The 23955-nt window shown below is 43.6% G+C and overlaps 1 protein-coding gene and 1 pseudogene across 2 annotated transcripts; both read right to left on the bottom strand.

Moving 5' to 3' along the window:
- Positions 1-471: 471 nt before the first annotated feature.
- On the bottom strand, positions 472-6692 carry LOC136475899 (probable protein phosphatase 2C 11). 2 transcript variants are annotated; one of them, XM_066473557.1, is made up of 14 exons: positions 6427-6692; positions 5513-5610; positions 5154-5212; positions 4946-5071; positions 4325-4388; positions 4082-4190; positions 3819-3972; positions 2226-2351; positions 2015-2138; positions 1861-1937; positions 1711-1763; positions 1518-1572; positions 1229-1413; positions 472-1147 (listed from the first exon to the last, which is right to left on the bottom strand). In XM_066473557.1, exons 4-14 carry the CDS (start codon positions 5060-5062, stop codon positions 1132-1134), a joined length of 1080 nt encoding a protein of 359 aa, XP_066329654.1. In that variant the 5' UTR covers positions 5063-5071; positions 5154-5212; positions 5513-5610; positions 6427-6692; the 3' UTR covers positions 472-1131. The 2 variants fall into 2 exon arrangements, with proteins under 2 accessions (XP_066329654.1, XP_066329653.1); XM_066473556.1 differs by lacking the exon at positions 5513-5610 and having other exon boundaries at positions 6427-6691.
- Positions 6693-9144: 2452 nt separating this feature from the next.
- Positions 9145-18213, bottom strand: LOC136475898 (protein RRC1-like; annotated as a pseudogene).
- Between the last annotated feature and the right edge of the window lie 5742 nt (positions 18214-23955).

The raw sequence follows: 23955 nt of genomic DNA, 5'->3' as shown, positions 1-23955 counted from the left end.
ATCGTGAGATGAAACTTTTGATCCTAATTAGTCCATAATTAGATACTAATTACCAAATACAAACGAAAGTGCTACAGTAACCCAAACCTAAAAATTTTTTGGATCTCAACGCGCCCTTAGCGTAGAGGTCTTCTCAACAGCTATAGCGTTGTTATATCATGCTATAGTCCGCTATTTAGTACAACTGCATTGTAGCGGCAACTAGTGTGAGCCGCTTTCTTCAAAAATAAAAACTAGTGTGAGCCGCTATAGCTTTGCCATAGCCCGCTAATGTGAGTCATTCGGGTTACCTGTAAAGCTCTAAGTCAGATAATTCAGGTTTTCAAAAAATTAGATTTCCGAAATTTATCTTGACAAAATAGTAGCATTCCCAAACTATCTAAAATCATTGTAATGGACATAGCTATAACAGGAATTTTAAGTAATATAAACAGCAGTTCTTTAGTAGCATTTCAGAAAAAGAAACATGAGTAGTTCCCAATTACCTCAAAATTTGACATTAGTAAACCACATAATTAGTCAATCACAACCAAATAGCATAGTCTTCCCATTATTTCAGATAAAATGGGTACATCAGGTACCGGGGACTAATAGCCAAAATACCCAAACTAAAATCAGATTCATCATATACTTACAATCCGAAATAGCGAGCCGGTAATTCAGGTTCGAGTATTCAGAGTCAGGTCCGGGTATCGGATTTTATGCCAACCCCTAGTTGAACCAAACAGCCACCAAAACACACTAAGGTCACGGTTCATTCTTGCAACAAAAACTGGATTTGACGCACCATATTGAAGGAAAGCACAGCCTAGTGAGGCATGGAACCAAAGCTTGTTTACAGCACACGAGGAATGCTACACCACAGAAAGAATACACCGACTTTGCCGCAGTTTCGAGGGCTGTAGATGACCGAAAGCTGCAGCTGAAATGCTCGACAGGCGATAAATGGAGGATGACGGGGCACACGGTTGTGATCTGAAGATCCACCACTGCACTAGGCAGGAAATGCCATTAGGCAGGATGTGCATCGCATGCCACATACAGTTGAGATATGTACAGTGCACATTTCTTCGTTTTTTCCTGCCCTTATAAAAAGCAAATGGTTGCGCCCTTGTGAGTGTCAACCACGTTTCACTCCTCAGCAACACTGGTCCAAAGAATTTCTGTTATTGTGCAACAAAGATACGAGAAAGATTCCAGCTAGGAAGCAAGCAAGGCATGCACTCACCGACTCTTGACTTCATCTGCATTGTTGGCAGATTGCCCTGCTACTTCGGCCTTTTTGTTCCGATAGACTGGTTTTTTGAACTGCACCAGGATCATGGTCATGTTATCGCACCCATCTCCAGCGATCGTTGATGGAGCCAGGCATCTGTCCAGCACTCTTTCACACACGGCAGATAGACTGCTCTCCTGCAATTGTTTGCCCCATTCATGGTGTGTCACTGCCTGGCACTTCAATCTTACTAAAATGTTCAGTTTCAGTTGCGAATTTTAAAAAGAACGTGGTTGCTTACCATGTTTATACGCTCATGGATGAAATCCACCAACTGTTGGCTTGACATGCAGTCCCTGTTCATCAAACAAAGTAGTAGTTCTGTGAGAGGCGAATGGTATGTTAAAGCCAAGCACTTGATATCAGTAAGAATGGCACGAGGTGTAAAGCTGTACATAGCGTGAAGGTACGGAAATGCAGGTAAATAGCCTTACCAAATGCCATCACATGCTACAACAACAAAGTCATCATCATCGCAGAGCTCCACCTAACAAAGGACAAGATTGCATGAACTTCCAAAGAAAAGCAACTACTATTAGCTTAACAGTTCCATAGCAGATATTGTCTAGATTTAGAGAGCTTACAACGTTAATATCAGGATTGGCTGTCACAATTTGCTTCTCGGGAGGCACGAATTTGTTCTGTTTCAATTCCACATCTCCTATGAAGAGGTACTTGCATAATTAAGGCACAAAGCAAGGTGCAGCTGTATTTGAAAGAAGCAAGAAAATAACTAACCAATTGCTCTTGACAAGTTTAAACTTCCATTTACTCGTCCCATATGGATGAACCCCCCTGCTTTCATTATCCTTTCTCTCTCAACCGCAAGCTCTGGTTTGTGGTCCCTTGATAGATTGTATGCCTACCATGTATTTGACACAGAACAAATATATACTCAGGCTGTCAAGGATATCTTATTTATACTAAGGCAAGAGCACGAGTAACATACCTTTCCACCCCTTGAAATAACACATCGGGAATCACCAGCATTTGCCACAACAAGTTGGGAGTTTCTTATTAGTGCTACACATGCAGTACTCCCACATGTAGGCCCAGCAAAGTCGGAGTGAGGTCCCTGATAAATGATTATACATGTGACATTCCATGAATTCAATACCATAATTCAAACGATAATAAAGACATGGACTTCAGAATATCACATTTCATAATTAGCTCATAGTACATCATTAATGACATTATAGCTTCCATGTTTGGTGGCAGTTTTCTCTTCGCATGGATTTCTTTCTCCATAAAATTCCAGCTGCTATTTGCAATTCACAACTGATACAGCTTGCAAGTATTTGAAAAGATATGATCTTTATTTTAATAAGTGGAAAATCAGCTGTGCATCTATTTTAGAAAAGTGAAAACAGCAGTAGCCAAATGCATATCTACCACAGAAAAATCAGGGTGTTGTCCCGCCTTGGGTGGTAACGGGCATGCCGTGCAACGACATGGATCGTCTGCTTTTCAACGCCTCCACTACAGTCACCATTGGCGATGGCAACAGGGCGCACTTCTGGCACCACAGCGCCCAGATATTTGGCGCCAAACCTATTCAAACTGGTGCGCAGGAAGAACAAGACGGTTTGCCAAGAATTGAACAACGGTAATTGGATCAGATCACTACGTACGCGCATCACATCGACACTACAGATCCAGGAGTTTGTTGGTCTATGGATCAGATTGCAGGGGGTGCAGTTACAGCCCAACGTGCTGGACACGATTACATGGAAATGGACGGCTGATGGAAACTACTCCACCCGCTCAGCGTACATGATTCAGTTCCGTGGATCATATCGGAAATTCCGGCATGAACTCATCTGGAGAGCGCGGGCAGAGAATAAGTGCAAAATTCATGCCTGGATCCTCCTACACAACAAAATCCTAACAGTGGATAATCTGCAAAAGAGAGATTGGCCCCATCAGGACCATGGTGTCTTGTGTAACGGCCCTTTGGAGACAGCAATACATCTATCCTTGCTGTGCCCCTTTGCAAAAGCCGTGTGGGATCAGGTGCTAACTTGGGAAAATTATCTGTGCAACTCCCACAACAAGACCCTGCCTCCTTGGCCGAATGGTGGGAAATTGAGGCCAGCAAGGTGCCAAAGCAAGACCGTAGGCGTTTCAACGGAATTGTTATCTACATCATGTGGAATATGTGGAAGGAGAGAAATAGGAGGATCTTCGAAAATGTGTTCCAAACGGTGCAACAGGTCACCTACTCGACCAAAGAGGATATAGTGCAAAGACATAGGGCAATGAATTTTGGTGTGGAGGCCAACTAGCAGTGAGGCAACTTTTCCTCTTTTTGGTCTTAGGACCATGGTGTTAGGTACCTAGGGTGCCATGTGTACATAAAACTCTTTTCCTAACTTAATTGAGCAACTGAGCTCCTGCCATTTCCTTCAAAAAAAATTCACAACTGACACAAGTATTTAAGAATCTGAAACACGTAGAACCTATACTTCATTGGGAAGGGAAAATAGATGTACAACTATGTTAGAAAAGTGAAAGCAGCACCAGTCAGTTGCATATATACCTCCTCTGAAGCCCAATCATCTTGTTGACTATTTGAATCACTGCCCCTTGGAGACCAAATCAATCCTTCTATCATACCACTAAACTTGTTTATTTTGTCTCCAAGTGCAGATAGTTCTCGCCAACCTCTCTGTCCTCGCATCATTTCATCCATTCTGAAGTAGCACAACCACAAAATTAGAAATTGTCATCGTCAAGCTGACAGTAATGCTATAAAAATTTAAGCTTTATTATAGCTCCTGTGGGATCTGGTTCACCATATACCTGAAGAAAGCTCTATGGACAGCAGCTCCTAGGTCACCAGCTGAATAGGCTTCACTTTTGAGAACTTGACCATGCAGATATTTTGCACAGAATTTGGCAACCACTCTTCCTGAGTAAAGCAATCCATATGAGGTTGTGTGATGTTAAAGATTGGCTCTACAAATATTTGGCATAGCAGCATCCGTCCTGAGTAGTCTAATACAATGGAACATAAAAGGCACTGATCGTTGTTAGTGTGCTTACCTCCATGACCATCAAAAACACCAAAGAATGCTGTCTCGTTATCAAGATCTAGCAATGCTGAATGCTGCATGGATGCACAGATTGTAGAATTCCAGATTGTTATACATTGTATCATGGAACAATTTCAGAAATGGCCTGACTGATAAAAATGCTAGGCATATTTCAGATATTAACTATGCGTGTAGTTGACACTGAACTAATTAAACTAATTGTGTTAAAGCACCAAATGAAATCAAAGGAATATCGATCGAGTATTGAGTATTGACAAAAGAGAGAGCTAATGCCATCAGTTGTTTGAGTATGCTTTTATTCTAATAGTGTTCAAGAAAAAAAAACATACTCAAACAACTGATGGCATTAGATTGTTTCTATGATGCTATCTTTCTAGGGGTGAAACCATGAAAAGCAACACATGCCCACATTAACTGTAACCCATAAAACGTTACTCGTCCTATCTCCAAAAGTTAATATTTTAAAAGGTTGTCCTACCAGCCTCAGTGATTCCAGACATTACAAAATTACGTCCATCATGCACATGGGAGTCACTGGACCCTAATTCGCACCCCTGGTTATGCAAATAAAATGCTAATGATGTTAATAGCCTAGGATTAGGAAACTCACAGCATCTTCCATGGTTGCTCGCCATCCTTGCATAGATGAAAGACCAAACTTAAGTCTATCATTTTCTCCATTTTCAGATAGCTTATCAGTTTTTGGAGTGCTGAGGTAAACCCCCATCCTTATAAGCTGTAGATTAGAAAAATCATAGCATAAGGAAAGAATGTGTGGTGATTAACAGAGGAGTAAACATAACAGAACAATGACATACCAAAACTGATAAGGTCAGGTCAAGAACTTGACAACTTAGACCAGTGTATCCACGAAATCCTGCATCAAACAAAATTCAGGTTTGAGCTCTGCTACAAAAGTTTCAACAAAACATGGGCACAACAAGAGGCATCGACTGATCCTTATTAACATAAAACCAAAGAACTTGTGCAATGAACCCCGATTGCAGCTTAGCAACATTGAATCACAACAGTAAACCAGACAGCCAAGGATGTGATCACCTAAAATACCACATTAACATGACAAATTCGCATTGCAGGAACTAGGAAGGATTAGCGCAGATATAACATGACAAGGATAGCTGAAACAAGAAACTAAAAGAAATGGAAGTGGCATTACTTCCAAGTAGGACACAGAATGCGGCTCCCGCCCCTATCTATGGTTAGCAGAATTCAGTCCCTTGATATAGGAAAACCAATAATTGCACAATACAGTACCTGATGATCAGAAAAAGACAACCATCAACGAAACTCAGGTACACCTGCACAGGAACAGAACTTGCCAAATAACCCACCCCCATGGCTACCATATATAACGATGCAAACTAGGATTCTTTATTGCTTAATCCTTTGGCCTACCACCATCCATGATTATCCGAAAGAATAACATGACGAACCGCTACATAATATGACGCAAACAGCCTTTTCATTAAAAAAGGAAAAGGGTACTGACAAATGTTAAAAATTATATCCAATAAAACGAACTGATGGGCGATGACAAGAGCAAACAATGGGCGATGACAACACCGCAGCTGCTTTTCCTTAAAAGCCCGAGTTAGGTGAGACGAGAGTCGACCACCCGGCGGGTGCTCTAATACAAGATAAGTTTATTTTTTTATATAAATACGGCTAACCAACGTTTGTTTGGCTCAATTGCAACAAACTTGTTAGTATTACAGAAACAAGGAAAATGGTTGGTTTGGAGTGGATAAACGTATAAGATGCTCCTAACAGGCTCCATCGTATTGAATTATCGATAGCGCCTGCAGACAGCTCCCTGTATATATTAATTAACCAAAAAAAACAAAACGATACCCAGCGGAGTGGCTCTTGTTGAGCCGCAAGATCGGACTGCCACCACACGAAACCGCCTTCCAATAATACAGTGTAGAATCAATCAACAATACCGAAGAAAGATAGCACTAGTTTCTTGGACTCTTGAAGGAAACAAAAACATAAATAATACAGTGTAGAAGCTGGAAGAATCCAGCGGAGAACTGGCCACGGCCTCTCTTGTGCCTGAGGCACGCGTACCTGCGTGGCCGGGCCGGATTGGCACTGCCGCTGGCGGCAAGATCCCGCCGCCGCTGCCGCTGGACCCGTCAACTCGTGCGTGCCTGGCCTGGGGAATCAGTCGGGGCTGAGGACGAGGATAGCGGCGACCAGAACGAACGAACAGCGAAGGAAGGATGAGCGGGGGTGGAGTGGAGAGAAAGGAGGACAGGAGAGTGCCGAGAAATGCTGGCTAGTGACTACTGAGGGAGATGGGTGGAGGCCACGAGCGACTGAGAGAGAGGAGATCGGCCAATGCGCCACTGCTACTAGTACTAGTACGAGTACTTAGCGCAGCAGCAGTCAACCACGACTGCCTCGCGGGGCCGCCGGTGTGGTGGCCCACCTGCCAGTGGCGAACGAGAGACGCGGTGCGATGACAGTTGGTACGCACTGTTCCTTCGTGCTCCGGTTCGATTTGGCTGAAACTGAAATTTTAACGTAAAACTGCTGGATTCCACACTCAGTGTGTTTTTTTTTGGTTTCGTTCTCCTAAACTTTAGTCGTTGTTTCATCGTACGTTTAGACGCATACATGTAGTATTAAATATAGATTAATTACGAAATTAATTACATAGCTTACGACTAATTTGCGAGACGAATCTTTTAAGCCTAATTAATTAATGATTTGACAATGTAGTGCTACAGTAAGCATTTGCTAATAACGAATTGATTATGCTTAATAGATTCGTCTCGTAGAGTACTGACAAATTTTATAATTTATTTTTTATTAGTATCCGAATACCCTCTAAGATATCCTCGTATAACCTCTCTTGACTTTTAATCACCGGATCCAAACAGCCTCTCAGACCTCTCAGACGGACACTCTCGGAGCAAGCACAGACAGGCAGCGTCCAAAAGATTCAGATCCGGTCCGGGTGAGAGGAATTCCGAAATCTTCCTTCTCTTGGCTGGCGGTGGCGGGTGGGGTGAGATTGGATTCGGATCTTGTACTGGAGCCGGCGGAAGCGGAACCGGGGGCCAGCAGCCAGCAGGCGCAGCGGCCCGGAGGGAGCACACGAAGCGGCGGCCTCTGAGATCGCGGGGAGGCGCCGTTGCGCCTGTGACTGTGAGGCTTGTTTAGTAGTTTTTTCACTCTCTCTTTATTACATTAAGTTTTTAGACACATGTATAGAATATTAAATGTAGATAAAAAAATAATTAATTATCTAGTTTGATTGTAAATTACGAGACAAATCTTTTAAGTCTAGTTAGACCATGATTAGATAATAATTATCAAATACAAACAAAAGTGCTACAGTGCCAAATACCGATTCCTAACTCCAATCGAGACCAGGCCTGAGTGAGATATTTATTGTTTCCTTTCTCGATGTGCATGACGTCGCTGTCATCTCATCTGGCGCTGGCGGCTCACGGCTCACGCTATCACCTGGAGCGGCATGGGTTACTGCTACGTGCACCGCATGCACATACACATATGGCCGGAGCTGTTTGAATAGAAAACGAACGGGGCAGATGGATTTCTCCCACGAGTTCGTTTGGGAAAACATCGAGTGTTTTTCGATGAAATTCCGGTGTTTCAAATGGAGTCCTGGGATACAGCGCCACAAGTATTGGCCTGTTTGCTTCTCCTTACGGCGGCTACAGTGGAGTACAGTTCAGAACAAGCGAGCGGGGCCATTGCCCATTGGAACTCGTACGTCGCTGTCCGAGCGCAACCTCGGGTGAAACCGGAACCGGAAATGGACACGCAGATGCATCTCATCAGGCCATTTTCTTTTTTCCCTCCTGTCTCGTGTAGAGAAGAGGAGAGGGGGGCATGTCACGCCATTGGAAAAAGAGTGGAAAACGATACGACTCGGGTTGAAATTGACACAGTAGATGAGATCGGGGGGAAAACAATGATTGAAATTAAAATTTTCATTATATATGCAGCCGTAATGTAAATGTACATTTCTTTGGTTCGCTCTAGCGGTGCAGGTCGTTGTTAGCAAAAGCAGAGCAGGTCCTGCTACCCCGTTCGGTTCGCTAAAAAAAATAAATCGAAACACTGTTTCGGCTGATTTGTTGTTTTACAACTAAAACAAACTGAAAAGTACGTGTTATAAGACGAGCCAACAGTGCCGTCGTACGTCTGAAACGCTCCATTCCATGTCTGGGCCACACGCACTGCACCTCGCACACACGTTTCGTGTCCGTGTTGGCGTGTGCTTTGCTGACACGACAGCTGCGTCTCCTTTGGATAGACGGACCGATAGAGTAGAGGCAACAGGTTGGTGCCTTCTCCCCGTCAGTCCGTCTCTCCCTCCCTCCCTCTTTCTATCTGTGGGCAACGCCATAGGTTTCAGACACGGTGCGTGCTAAGCGCCCTCTCTTAATAACACGACTTGACACCATTTGCGTCCCAGGATTCTCCAGACAACCAACCTGTCTCCGGGCAGCAGCAACCTTGGGGTTTGGAGGAGGTGAAGAGGTCTCCATGCATCACCAGGAAAATTGAGAGATGCAAAAGTGTTAACAAAGGGCTGGAACATCCGGAGATAAATGGTTACCATCAGATGCTCCGAGACATCGTCAGGAAACGTCTCCAACATAGGAGTACATACAATGATAATGTCGAGATGCATTAAACTTCTGTTCCAACGTTGTCCAACTTTTTTCAAATCTACGCCGTCCTTAACACCAGGCATCATGAAAAAAAAAACAAGTGTTCAAAGCGTGTATAGACAAATAGCTTAGCTACACACTACGTCAGTAGCGCACATGTTCGCATGCTAGAGCATGATACAACACATTCTTGTGCACGTGCGCACGTTAGTTGGAGCCTGCATTGTCGACGCATGCGCCGACACGCACCAACAGTACTCGCACGCCGTGCAAGATCTACACGAACCAGCCCCCACCAGGGAAGAGCCGTGCAAGATCTACACGAACCAGCCTCCACCAGGGAAGCCATGCAAGATCTACATGAACCAGCAGCCCACCAGGGAAGAACAGAATCACAGTCCATACCTCGGTTGTCTGATGCTGACAATTCTGGGTCTGGGTGTGTCCAACATTGGTTTTGAGCATAAACTACACATCGGGTACATCTTAATCCACAAAATTTTAACCAGTTACAAACAAGTCTTCTCTACAAAACCTCAACTTAAAACCCTCGAAACTCCTATTACAGATGAAGCATGGAGCAGACCAGGGTCACCTGTGTTTACTGATGTTGCTGCTGGTGGACTGGTGGGCGTGTAGCCCAGCTCAAATATCGCCTTGCTCCTGGGCCCTTCGGTCCAGGCAAATGGTGAATGGCAGGTCGGTCACCTCCCCTTTCTCCTGTCTTTCTCTCTGTCTCGGCTTCTGTCATATTGGTCATCTCGCCCTCGGCTTGCACTTTTCTCGCGTACCCTATCCCTCCCGGCATCGTTGCCATGCGATCGGTCTCTACTGCGATTGTGCTCTCGGTCCCTCTCCTGTGACTTCCTTGGAGGGCTGTGGCTTCTACTCTGGCTCCGACGCCGTTTCCTAGGGTAATCATGTGCATCGTCATGCCTCTCTTTCCGCTCCGATGATGTTCTTTCTGCAACATAGAATATTGTTTAAAGTGTGTATAACTAGCTTCCAAAAACATATGGTGAGCATATACTAAATGCAGTTGAGGGGTACAGCATGGTTCATTGTTAGCGCATAAACTAATATATGAAGTTGTGAAAATCTCAATGATGATGGAAGTTCAAATCCAAAAGAAATGATACTATCAAATAAGCAGGTGTCCTTACTGCCCTTTACATACCAGAAGATCGCCTGTTGTTAGCACCATCAGTTGAAGTGGATAAACCGTATTCTGATTGAAGCCGCCTTCGATGGCTGGCAACCTTCCTCTCAATCTCATCCAAGTTACGCAGACCCTGCTCCTCAAGAGATTCACGGTACTGCATGACAGAAATTTCAATCTGCCTCAACTTCTGCCTGCAGAGAAGAAGGCATTGGAGTTAGTCAAACAAAATAAGGGCATGTTTGAAGAGGCTCCATGCAGCTCCGGCTCCAGTACTATAGCAGTACTGTAGCGGAGCTGCCGGAGCCCCAAGACAGTAACTCCTCCACTTTCACAGTTATGTTTTGCCAGAGCCAGAACCGTTTTGCTTCGCTCTACAGTGCTTACAGTGCGCGTGGAACCGGAGCCACTGGCAGCGGCGCCAAACGACGCCTAAGTATGTGCTTGGCAGACACTTATAAAAACTAGCATGGAAATGGTAAAAATATTGAACGCGGACAAGTACCTGTGCTCTTCATCAACAATCGTATCATGATGATGACTTGTGTGGTCAGTACTAGCTTCTGTTGTATCGACCTTTCCAAGATCATCAGCAATATCGCTTCCAGATGAATAGCTTAATCCCAAGCCTCGACAACCTTTTCTATCTTCATCGTCACTGATGTCATCCTCTCGACTCCATTTAGAAGCTGGCAAAACAGGATCATATTTCGGCTTCTTGCTTGGAAATGATTCAAGTTCGGCAGAAGCAGATTCTCCAGAACGTCCTTTACCAGCTCTCATATTGTTCCGAGAGACATCTAATTCATCACCATTAGGACTTTCACCCAATTTTGAAGTACTATGAGCATTCACACCACTTCCAATAGTATGCTGTTCACCCTGCACATATTTCATGTCCACATCCTTCTCATATACTCGTTCTTTCTCAGCCTCTTCCAAGTTAAGCAGCCTGGCGACCATCATTTCTTTACCACCACACAGAGAGAGGCCATTATGTCTACAGCGGCGCTCAAGTTCAGCTAGCGGGAGCCCTAATAGCTCCTTTGTTGCTGCTGCCTTTCCAGTAGCCAAGGCACCATCTTCATTAAGCTTAAATCCACCATTTCCATCCTCAGAGCTACCTTTCTTTTCAATTTCAGGTGCATCACCGCATAACGAGTGAAACGGAACGACACCAGAGTTGCCTGATCTAAGAAAAGTAGCCCTCAGCCCATTCAGAAATGCATCAGAAAACAGGAACCAGTCTGCCCAAACTTGTAGAACTTTCATAACCCTCTCCTGTAGAACAGTAATAAATCCATGTAGACATGTAAGAACATCAAGGATAAAAATAAGCTCAAGTATTCAACAAATGGCGCAACATAAGTTACCTTCAGAGCTTCAGCAGTAATCCTTCCAGTGATACTGCGGTACAAGTCATTGAAGCTCTCCATAACATCTGGCAAAGAAGCTTCAAACTTCGTTCGGAATGCAGATGCATTCTTCACAGGTGCGCTACTGTTATGAAGGATGTCAGACACCAGCATAAGCCGAGCAACCTTTGTTGGAATAGACGTCTCCTTGAGTGTCAATGATTCTGTAAGAACCTCAACAATCTGGAATGCAAGACAATGAACAATCATGCAATGAGAACTACAGAAGATACATCATGTGGAAGAGAAAAGTCTAAAAACCAGAATCACAGAAAACTTGCCTAATAACAAATAATAATCTAAACTATAAAGACAACAAAATTTTAAAACAAAACCAGGTCTCAACAGTTATTACATATCATCTAAGCGACGCCCAAGGAACAAAATAGTGTACATTGGTGAAAGGAACAAAGATAGTATTTCATCAATCAATATACACTTTACATGTTGCAAATTGATACCATTTCAACAATCATTGTATGCATACTTTACATGTCGCAAGTTTTACTCACTTCCCTCTTATATAAAAATAAAACCGATCTTATCAGTCAACACAAGGGTTGTCCTTCAAACAGTCAGTCAACTGTGAGTCCGTGGCCACATGAATCCAGTAACTACATACACTCATTTTGTTGTTGACACATAACCATTAAGCTATTAACTGGTCTCAATGTGGGTGATTGGGTGTATAGATAAATAAGTCACAGTACCATTAAACAACGCAAAAGAGTGAAGAAAAAGAAAAAAAATAGAGCTAATTAGATAATATTAGAAAGTACACATTACCTCCCCAGCTGCATCAGCATTATCCAAGGCAAATCCCATGGCGTCTTTTATTTGGCTCCTCTCTAATGTCAAAGCTCGCAGCATGTCCTCAAATTCATCACGCTGTGAGTCAGTCAATGTACGCTCCACTTCAACACGCTGAAGAGGGGAGCACAAATTTAGTATTGTAACAGAACAGCCATTTATTTATTTGACATCAACAGAACAATTTAATGCTCTGATTACGTCTAACAGTTACTTACCCTGCTTCTACCAGCAGCAAATGTAGATTCCGGTTCAGGGCTTCTGTTGGATGACAAGGGAGGTGGAACCCATCTGAATTGCACATTACATTTTTGTCAAGAAAGTCAATAAGCAGATACCATGCATATTCATCCTATTGAAGTACTGTTCAAAACTATTACCTTCCACTTCCTGTGATCATGATGTATGGTTCTGTTCTCCATCGTTGTAAAGTATCACCCTATGTTACAAATATCACAAGCTGTTACCACTCTATCAGCGCAATCATTTTTGGTAGTCACTTGAAATTTCATGGATGTAATAAATATTGACTTGGTTCTCAAAAAAAAATATATGTTCCAGCCATAATATGATCATAGATATAAAGTTCTGTTGAGCAAGAAAAACATATATAAACTAAGTGACGCCTATTTGACAACAAGTTCTCGTTGTGCAACAGACACAATGGACATCAGCAGAAGTGCAGCATAATACTTTTGATAGTCTAACTTCTGCCAAAGGGCCTCTAGTCCAACTGGTTAGAGCGTCCCGGCGGCACTCCTCAGATCCTGGGTTCGACTCCCCGTGGGAGCGAGGCTGGGGTTAAAAAAATCCCCTCGTCTGTCCCACGCCAAAGCACAGGTCTAAGGACCAGCCCGTTCTCACAGGGCGACGGTGCCGCTGTGTAAGGGTGGGGCAGGGGTTCGGGGGTCTTCTGGGCCTGCGTGAGAAGGTCTTCTTCTTAATGCAATGCCTAGGGGTGGTCATACCCTCGCAGGTCCAGTTTTTTTTTATAGTCTAACTTCTAACTAAGAATAGCAAATATGAATGAATAAAAGGGACAGAGATATTATGCCATTAGAACCCTGAGATGCCATTTTTAAAATTTGAACTATAGAAAGCAACAAGTACCTGAGCAAATGAGTATAGCCTCCAAACATAATATGTGTGCTCTTTAGATTTAAGATCAAACAAGAAATCAATATAGGATTTCCTCGCCCTCTCTCCATTACAGCTTGTTCAAAAGCACATCCACCATCAAGTACGTGCAGAGCCATTGTGTCAATCACATGCCGAAGACGTCCATCATCAGGTGGAGCAACCACAATATCAGGAACATTTGGTGTAAGGACCTATCAAGTCAATGAATCCATAATGTGAAATAAATCTACCAACAGATAATCACTCATTTAATATAATGCAGTATCACAGGATATCATGTTCCAGAAAAAACTTATTCAATCACATGAGAAGCAACAAATACGTAACCAGAAACCAGAAATTATATCTGTACTTATCAGATATTAGGGGCCTGTTTGGATGACTTGGACTAGCTGTTAGTCCAATTAAAGTTTAGGTGAAAGTTTAGGCGACTAAAAATTTAGTCCTTCGCTGCTTGGATACATGGACTACCGAGGGACTAACTAGTTGGGCTGGACTAAAAATTAGTCCTTTTAGTCCACCCGTTTCGATGGCCTAGAAGGTAACTCAGTGATCCAAACAGGCCCTAGAACAGCACGTAAGTTGAGACCTTAGATCAAGGCAGTGGTGTACAATAAGGGCATTAACTCGTGTGCAAAATGAGGACCTTTGAAAACATTAATATTAAGTTGTTCTCAGCAAGATAAGTGATGAATTTACCTTCAGTCTACAGTCTACACGATTCAAGAGATAAAGTATTTTCTAAGAAACATTAATATTATGAAGTACGAAATATTCATCCTTCACAATCTAACTCAAAGCAAGACAGCAGAATTTTCAATGTTAATTCTTTTACGGTGACACTAACAGGATAACCTAGATAGCAAGATCACTGTACTAGTGCACTCACATAAACCAAAAGAAGAAAGAAAGAGAACATGATCACTAGAAGGAACAAGTAAAAAAAGTAATGCTGCAGGATAAAGAATGGCACCCTAGAACAAATAACAGATGAATTAATAACGGATCATGTACAACTTCCCCTACCAGCTCTGAGGTTTGTGGTGTAACAGATGCAACAGCAGGGCCGCCAGGACCAGAAAGTATGACTGTACCACCCTGTATAAAATGAAGAAAAAGATCGTCAAAAACAACTCGCAATACCAAAAACATCACATTCTATTAAAACTTGCAAATATATCATGAGAAAAAATTCAGATGAAATCAGAATTTAATACAGCGCGAAAGGACAAAAGAAGCAACCTCCTTATTTCTGATTGCCATGTGTCCTGGAGGAGGAGCAGGCAAAGCCTGTGATGGAAGAGCAACAGATTTACCCCATCCAATCTTCAGTTCATAGTCATACACAACAACACCTGAAATAAATCATCAATTAAGCTGAAGGTAAGAATACCGGCCAAAAAAAGCATTTCAAGTTCCCATAAACAATGAACAAACATTATCCAGATGGGTTAACACTACATGGATGTGCACACTAACATTGCATCTCATCCTTTGCTGCCTGTCCGTCTGTTCTATTCATGAAGGCAACAAAACCACAATTTCTTTGTCTTCTGCGTTCCTCTTCTGTTCTAGGCCACATAATCTTGACACTAGCAATAGGTCCAAACCGACCAAAGGTCCCTCAAAAGAAAATTCTCATCGACCTAACACCATAGCATGTAAAGCTAACAAGATAATGCATACAAGTTTGACAGAACAATGCAGCAGAGAAAGCAACCTTAGGAGATAGATTGCCAACATATAAGTTGGTGGTTTGAGGATCACCATCATCAAATGATCCTGGAAATCTTCCAGTCGGATCAAATTCATCTGGTAGTTCATCAAACCGGCTAGAGGGCTGCACGAAATAATTTTAAGCATCAATGAAAAGAAAAACTAGACATCAGTTTAAGAACAGTTCAAAGAAGCTGCAAACGTGTTGAAAATATTGATATTCTACATTCTACAGCCTAGTAACTTTAACATATAATATTTCCAAAATATTGATTAATCCACACAATCCTCTCGTGGAAGTATGGAACAAAACAAAATAACCATTTTTACACATACAAGTGCCTACCATGGAGCTATCACTGTGACGACCTTCATGGCGGTGATCTCGATCCTGACTGCGCTTTTTCCGTTGCTCTTGTTCAAACTTAAGTTCCTCCAAGAATTTATCTATTACTCGTGGCTTTCCTTTTTCCTTTTCCTTTGGCCTCTCCTCTTCCTTCTGCAAGTCCAGACAAAGCTTAACCAAAGGAACTATAAAGATTGACCGAGGCAAATCATAAGAATATGGGAAGTGTGAAGTGTCCTAACCTTTTTCTCAGGTTCTTTCGCAAATGATGGTGGCAAGAAGGATGGGACGTACCTGGAGAAAAGAATGCTATGTATAAGGTATCTATGAATACACCTAAGTAACATGGGGTTATGAGAACAACAGAAGCAAAGAATTGCAGATATGATGGTATTTCAGGCATTCTCACTTCAACTCGTGAAATTTCAACTTTGCTATTTTGGCTTATACTATAACCAAAATCCTGATAATATAATGATGCAAACAATGGAATTAAGATTCCCCAACAAAGCTTGAAGCGATCATAATTTGTATTAAAAAGTATACTTGATCCTAAAGCTTCCACTCCACAAGAGGACATGAATTTTCAAGTCAATCTAGTCTGGTCACTGAGAAGAGTGCAAAAGTTAGGAGTTCTTCGCAGGAGATCTGTGTATCGTTTCATTAAGAAGATCGAGAAAAGTACAAAGGAGAGGGAGTAACCCTGATCCGGAAAATTCTAAAACACGCCCGCTGAACACAACCCACACCCACAGACACCCCTTGAGAGGAATTATAGCCCAAACACACCCCAAAAAAGATACAGGAGTAGACTGTAGACATGTAAATTAGAAGATTCTAAGTGGCTGAAAACTCCGGAACTAAATCAGCATTACTGACATGAGAAACTCTAGCTACAATATAAAGGTACGATAAGCTTTAAAGTTCTTAACAGAACACCCCTAAATATACAGAAAACATCATTACTTTTATATCCCACAAATTTGAGACAGTGCCGTCTAACTAATTACCCCTTGACTAGATCCAACATGACTACATTCTCCATACTCAACCTAGCATGCCTAGTACCTTATATGACTACCTTATACGATATTCAACACACTAATCCAAAGTTCTATAAGATAGATACGTAGCATGCCTACCTGGAACCCTAGAACATTTTTATTAGATGGTCAAAAACACTAATGTAAGATCACCAATGATGAAGCATTGTGACCTCTACAGAAGTGCTAACACCATAAACAAACATGAAATCAAAAGGCAAAACTAGTGTAATACCATCACAAGCTGATGTAGCAACAATGAATTGTTCCGTCAGGTTGAAACTACAGGATAAGTGCAACCGAAACACTAGACATGAAACAAGATGACATGGCCATTCATAAGACCGGCAAACAATTTTCTTCTTCAGATTACCCTTATCATTGTTTTAAACTGCATTCAGCACTTGGTTACAGTTTCAAAGTTCAATTAACAGACGGTTTAAGAAGCATATAATTGTAAAGAAGAGAAAAGTATGTGCCAAGTATATAGCATAAGGCAATCAAAGCTAGGCCATGTCCCTGAATTCTGGTTATATTGGCCGCATGACCATCTAAAGATGTAGCAGCGGTACCACAGGATACCATCTTCTAGAAATCAAGTATTTTTGCCGTTTACCTACTGCCCTTCTTTGGAACAGACCCCCCATCTTTGGACTTTCCACCTGCCATTGCCGAATGAATAAAAAGGCCGATCTCTTGATCAATTGGAGCAATAAAAGAAACAATGCATATATCCATCTTGGAAGATATTGAAACTACAAAGTGGGAAGGCAACTATGAGGAAGTATGCAAAAATGAAACCCTGCCACTAACCTTCTGAATCAGTCTTCAGCTTTGCATTGGGGTCGATCACACCACCTCGGACAAACTTAGCCCCAGATGAGCTATCACCTTTGAAGGACTCAACAAATTCCGCATATACACGCGCAGCTTCATCTTCCTCCCTCTTCACATACCAAAGCAGTCAAAACAAAATATGAACACAGAGTACAAGTGGAAAAGAAGTGTCACATGAAAAGGTAAGAAGGGACTTGAACCCCTAACCTTCTTCCTCGCCTCCTCAGCCTCCCGATGCTTGTGGTACGGAACCTTCTTCGAACTCATCTGGGCACTATCACACAATCATCACAGAGCATCAAAATCAGGGGGCGGAGCCAGTATAGGACATGGGTGTGCACATATACACCCGATAATTTTTGCAAAAAAAAAAAATCAAAGTGAGTAGGCATAATGCATGTATGTAGTTGTAGTTAATCAGATCCGAATACAAATAGCTTGCATTAGGGATTAGGGTTTGGGTGCTCGGTTTCGCACAGGAGGGGAAGAGGTGCGGTGGGCATACCTGGTGGGTGCTCGTCGCCGGCGAAGGGCCTGACGAAGACCTGTCGAAGGGCCTGACGAAGACCTGGGCACCTGGCTAGGTCGGCGGCGGCGCTGGGTCAGTCGTCGCCGCCAGAAAGAGAGGCGCCGAGAAAGGAAGAGAGCGCGCACGGCCGCACGCGAACGGGAGGAGACGAGAAGGGAAAGCCAGGCCGCAGCCCGCAGAGGCGAACGGGAGCAATTGGGTTTCGTTTCAACCGTAGGACCGGAACACCCTGCCGCCCACACCCACCTGGTTTGATTAGTACGGTAAGGAAAGAGGTTTATTTTAAAGAGATTTTTGTCTGGGAGACATCCAGAAACCTTGGTTTTGCCTGGAACACACGCCTGAAGTTGAATTTGTCTCTCGGACATCAGCTGAAAGATGAATTTGTCAACTACACATTGCACCAACTAAAAAATTTATTTCTAGCCGCGAGGAGAAAGAGAATGTACAAACTGTCACTTATGCCCTTCGCCTCCATTCGTTCTACCCAGACTGCGCCTGCTATTATTGCTCCGCTCCTGCTAGCGCTCCATAATCGATTGAAAATAAGCCCATGATGATGTAGCTCCCGGCAGAAACAGCAACATCATGTCTTGATTATTTGGTGGCATTGCTGTTGTGATATTGAGATGGGACCAGATCTATTTGAAAGCTTATCAAACAAGCTTTCCATCAAGTGCTCATTAACCACAATCGCACTCCAAATGGAGGAGTTATGACCTTCATAATGAAACATTGTCGGACCACCGATGAACTGAAAGTTTAACTTTGATGAACTTGCACTTTGAGACACATTTGTACCTATAAGCAAATAATAACATGTATTTGTGGAACCAAGAGGCGGTTTAGTTCCCAAAATTTTGTAAATTTTTTTCAAGATTTCTCGTCACATCGAATCTTTGGACGCATGCATGAAGCATTAAATATAAATAAAAAATAAAACTAATTACACAGTTTAGACGAAATTCACGAGACGAATCTTTTAAGCCTAATTAGACTATGATGGGACACTAATTGCCAAATAACAACGAAAGTGCTACAGTACCATTTCCCAAAAAAATTCGCCAACTAAACACTACCCAAATGAATTGTACCAAAAATCACTATGCAAATATATGAATGAGCTCACCTTTTAATTAATGGTCATATCTGAAGGTGTCATGTCCTGGTCAGAATGTCTAGTAAACGGACCAAGATGCCCCTGCTACGGGTCCCACCCATCACCCCCTCATCTGCCTCTACTCCCCTGTGCTCTGTCAGTGCCAATAACGATCACGTCCTTGGCGTTCACGGCCATGGCCACGAGTGGCAGAGTAGAGGCCATCATGTGGGAAGGTTGTGCAACCGCAATGAGCTGGCCTCGCCGCTCAAGCACAACTGCCACGTGCGCTGGATTCATGGCCTGATGTTCCTCCGCTTCCATGCATGGCAGGCGAGGAGACGTCCCGACGAGTCCACGCTTGACTCACCATCGATTAATGGAGCGCTAGCAGGAGCGGAGCAATAATAGCAGGCGCAGTCAGGGTAGAACGAATGGAGGTGAAGGGCATAAGTGACAGTTTGTACATTCTCTTTCTCCTCGCGGCTAGAAATAAATTTTTTAGTTGGTGCAGTGTGTAGTTGACAAATTCATCTTTCAGCTGATGTCCGGGAGACAAATTCGACTTCAGGCGTGTGTTCCAGGCAAAACCAAGGTTTCTGGATGTCTCCCAGACAAAAATCTCTATTTTAAAACTATCGTCCTAGTCTGATTTGAACTGTAAAACTAGTCTGATTCGAACTCTAAAACTAGTCCGGTTTTGAACTGGTTTTAAGACAATTTTTATCTTTTTTTTAAATAAAATCAGTAAATATATATACTACATAATGAGGCTATTAAACTATATAAAATGTCTCTAAACTTCTCAAATTTTGAAAAAAAAACATAAAATAAATTAGGATACGACGAGTCCAAATAAAATATTTATATACAACCTATAAAAATATCTCAAAGGCGCCGTTGGATCCTTTCATTTTTTATGAATTAGAATCTACTTAATGGATTAGGCTATTTAACTTGGAGTTTGACATTCCATAACTTTTCTAAGTTCACATATAAGCCTATCTTAAATTCATAGAGTGAGAGATAGAAATTGATTATATATATATATATATATATCACCATGTTATGTTTCTACTCTCCAACTTATAGCACATTCAATTCGCTTCCCTATAGTAGAAATGTAATAATAAGTATCTTCCTTGTATGACTAACAATAATATACAAATATATTCCATACATAACCATATTAGCTTTAATTAATTTATGCATAAAATTATAACTATTAGAATAAATTCAATTCTAAGGATCCAAGCGAGCCCTAAAAGATTCCAACATATAGATTTAGCTCTATGAAAGTGGAAAATTATCAAAAAAAAATAGAAATTTTCTACAACATTCTAATTGATATCTAAATGTGTTTATAAACTTTCCACAATCAAAACATAAGACACAACTAGCATGAATGCATTTAGCATTAATGTATGTTGCATTCACGCTAGTTGTATCCCATATTTTGCTCTGAAAAATTTTTAAAACACATATAGATATCGATTATAATGTTTTTTGAAATCTTCTAGATCGTTCTGCATATTTTTCTCATTCTCCTAAAGCTAAATCTAATTGTTCAAGGCTTCTAGAGATATTTTGACAAGCCCAAATATTTTATTTGGATCCTTCGTATACCGATCTATCTTTGAAATTTTTATCAAAATTTATTTGAAATTTTTATCAAAATTTTTATAAGCTTATAAATATTTGTGTGGTTGTGGGGGGTACGACCTAGAAATCCACGGTAGACCACATGGGCTGCGCCCCAAGGGGCGGCCCAGCCCACAAGACGAAGCTTTGCAGAGCACGACGCTGCTCAGCGTCTCCCGCAAGACACTGAAAAGATATCCTGAAGATACTACGAGATCTATTAGGATACGTATGATCCCATAATTCCTGTAATCTGTTATTACTTTTCGGTTATCTCTCAGATCTAACCGACTTGTAACCCTGCCCCCGGACTATATAAGGCGAGCAGGGACACCCTCCAAACACACGCAATATCATACGATAGTCAATACAATCCAACAGACCACATGAGTAGGGTATTACGTCATACTGACGGCCTGAACCTGTCTAACTCGTGTGTCTCTATTGCCTTCTTGTTCTCGATTATACGCATCTCTGCCGATCAATCTACCTTTGTGGGATACCCCTCAGAGGACTGTTGAAGATATTATGTCAACAGTTGGCGCGCCAGGTAGGGGTGTGCGTACTGTTTCTATATCGAACAAGATGGTATGTTCCGCAAGCTCTTCGTCCCTCCCACGGCCTAACCAGATCTTCACGGTCGGATCGATCTCGTGGATTATCAATGCTGACGGAGTCGGAGAGCTCATTGAGTCGGTGTAGATCGATTCTGCGCCGATTACCCCAACACCTGCGATAGCAGATCCGATCTCAGAACCGCTTCCGAGGTCGCCTTCATCGACAACTCACCGCTCGCTTCCTCGCTACCAGAGGAGACAGATCAACAACGACGATTTGATCGCATCCATCGATCAGGTTGGTCAGAAGCTTGTTGATTGCCTCTCCATCGCCGAATCGGCTCTGGACACTCTGGTTCAGTGCCGACCACCCTCCGATTCAGATCTGTCGGAGGCTGCTCGACAAACTCTAGGGGTTGTGGCTCTGCCCTTCGGGCTCACCAACATCGCCATCGCCTACCAGGATGCCCTAAGGGGCAAGTTCGCCGACTAGGTTAGAGATGTCCAATCTCCCACTGACTAGATCGCTGACCAGCCTCCGTTGACCGTCAACATGCTACACATCGATCGACGCCCCGGAGCATCCCTCCAAACCATCCTGGAGGAGAATCCGGACTCTGAATCCCAGGGCTCTATGGAGACCGTCGCTGAAACCACCACCGAACTACTTCCTCTCCCTCCTTTCCACGGGGGTGCAATCTTCAATGTCAACGTCGACAGCCCCCCGCAGGAAGGGGAAATCGAGGATGACCATGCCGCTCGCGTCAATAGGAACCTCAACTAAGTGCAGCACTGAGCAAACGAGGATGCCCTTACGATGGCTGAGGCTCAGCTCAACTCGCAGGGAAGGCCATGCCAACTCCAACGCAACCTCGATGATGAGTTTGTTCGTGTTGACGGCCACGACGTCTACAAGACCCCAAGCACCAATTTGGCCGTGGCCACCAACGAGCTTGCCCGGCTCCCGCAGACACCAGAGGTCGCTAAGGTCGTCGCCATGCTTAAAGCGGCGCACTGCTAGGTCAACAAGATCTGCTAGGATCAGAGACCTTCATACTCCACAAGCTCGATCCACCGATCAACCATGCCAAGATCCGATCACCGCCCAAGCCGCTTCATCGACCAGCATCGCGACGACAGGCAACTCCTCTAGGGGGAGCTAGGGACAACCACATCGAGCACCATCGCCAACACGACCAGGAGGTCGACCAGGACGTCCGAGTGCACCTCAATAATCTTTGAGATGCACGACGACGTATTGACGAGCGCCGCTTTGGTTGCCATGAAGAAGAAGTACGCCGCCGCCAAGAGTATAAGCAAGAGTACAGTAACCCGGACTCAGCTCTCGAGCCGCTCAACGCCCGCAACGTTGCTGATAATGGCGTCGACAACCTTGAAGGGCCCCCAGCTTTCATGAGGGTACTCCAAACACTCTAGTGGCTCCATGGTTTCAAAATCACTAGGGTCGAGCCCTACAAGGGAAGGATGAACCCCACACAGTTGCTGTAGGCTTACGCCACTATTGTGCGCGCTGTCGGAGGAGATACCAGTGTCATGGCGAATTATCTTCCCATCATGCTCACACCAACTGCCATGAACTGGTTCACAAGCCTTGCCCTGGACTCCATCAAATCCTAGAAAGAGCTAAAAAAAGTCTTCACCGACAACTATATGGCTACGTGTACTCAGACAGGCACCAAGCATGATCTGAACTGCATCTACCAAAAGCCATCCGAGCTCCTCCGTAGCTACATCAGACGCTTTTCCAAGATGAGGAATTCTATTCCCAACATCATGGAAGCTGAGGTCATCACCGCCTTCATTCGAGGATTCCATCACCGCGAGCTTCGCTCCAAGTTCAACCGCAAGCCGCCCATAGGGATTTGCGAGATGATCACGATCGCCAACCAGTACGCCGATGCCGAGGAAGCTGAGGTGCGCTTCAATGAGGATGCGGGCACTCATCGCCCAACTCGCCGCAGCGACGATCGCCCCAATGACCAACACCACAGCGACCGTCGCTATGACGACCGTAGTCATCATTGGGACAGCGGCCGTGATTAGCCAGAAGGATCCAAGTCTAGTTAGACCACATCATCGCCGTTGTTGATGAATCTCACGCCAAGCGCAACTACGACGAGCAGTACAAGAAGATCCTCAATGGCCCATGCCCTCTCCATAAGAACGCCAAGCATAAGATGAAGGACTACCTCAGCTTGGCTAAGGAGTTTCAGGCCAAAAAGCCGGACGACGACAGCAACGACGGAGCCGGAGGCCGCCGACCACCTAGGGGCAACAACAATGCCTTCCAAGATCACGACAAGGTGGTCGCCACCATCTTCGAGGGCCTCGCCTCCACCGAGAGCGGAAGAGAATGGAAGCTCACCGCCCACCAAGTGCTCGTCGTCAATGCAGAAGACGCTACCGCTAACCCCAGCTATCGCCCCTGATCTGAGGTCCCCATCACCTTTAGTAGGGCCGACCAGTGGGTGAACATCCCCTACATAGGGCATTTCCCCCTCGTCCTCGATGCAACCATCCAGAAAGTGCTTTTCAGAAAAGTGCTCATCGACGGTGGGAGCGCTCTAAACCTCCTCTTCGTCGGAGCCCTAAAGGAGTTGGGCCTTGGGATAACAGATCTCACACCCTCAT

This window comes from Miscanthus floridulus, chromosome 8, assembly GCF_019320115.1.
Source record: "Miscanthus floridulus cultivar M001 chromosome 8, ASM1932011v1, whole genome shotgun sequence".
In the NCBI taxonomy this organism is placed as follows: Eukaryota; Viridiplantae; Streptophyta; class Magnoliopsida; order Poales; family Poaceae; genus Miscanthus; species Miscanthus floridulus.
Note: the sequence above shows the minus strand (reverse complement) of the source record. Positions and strands in the feature narration are given on the sequence as shown.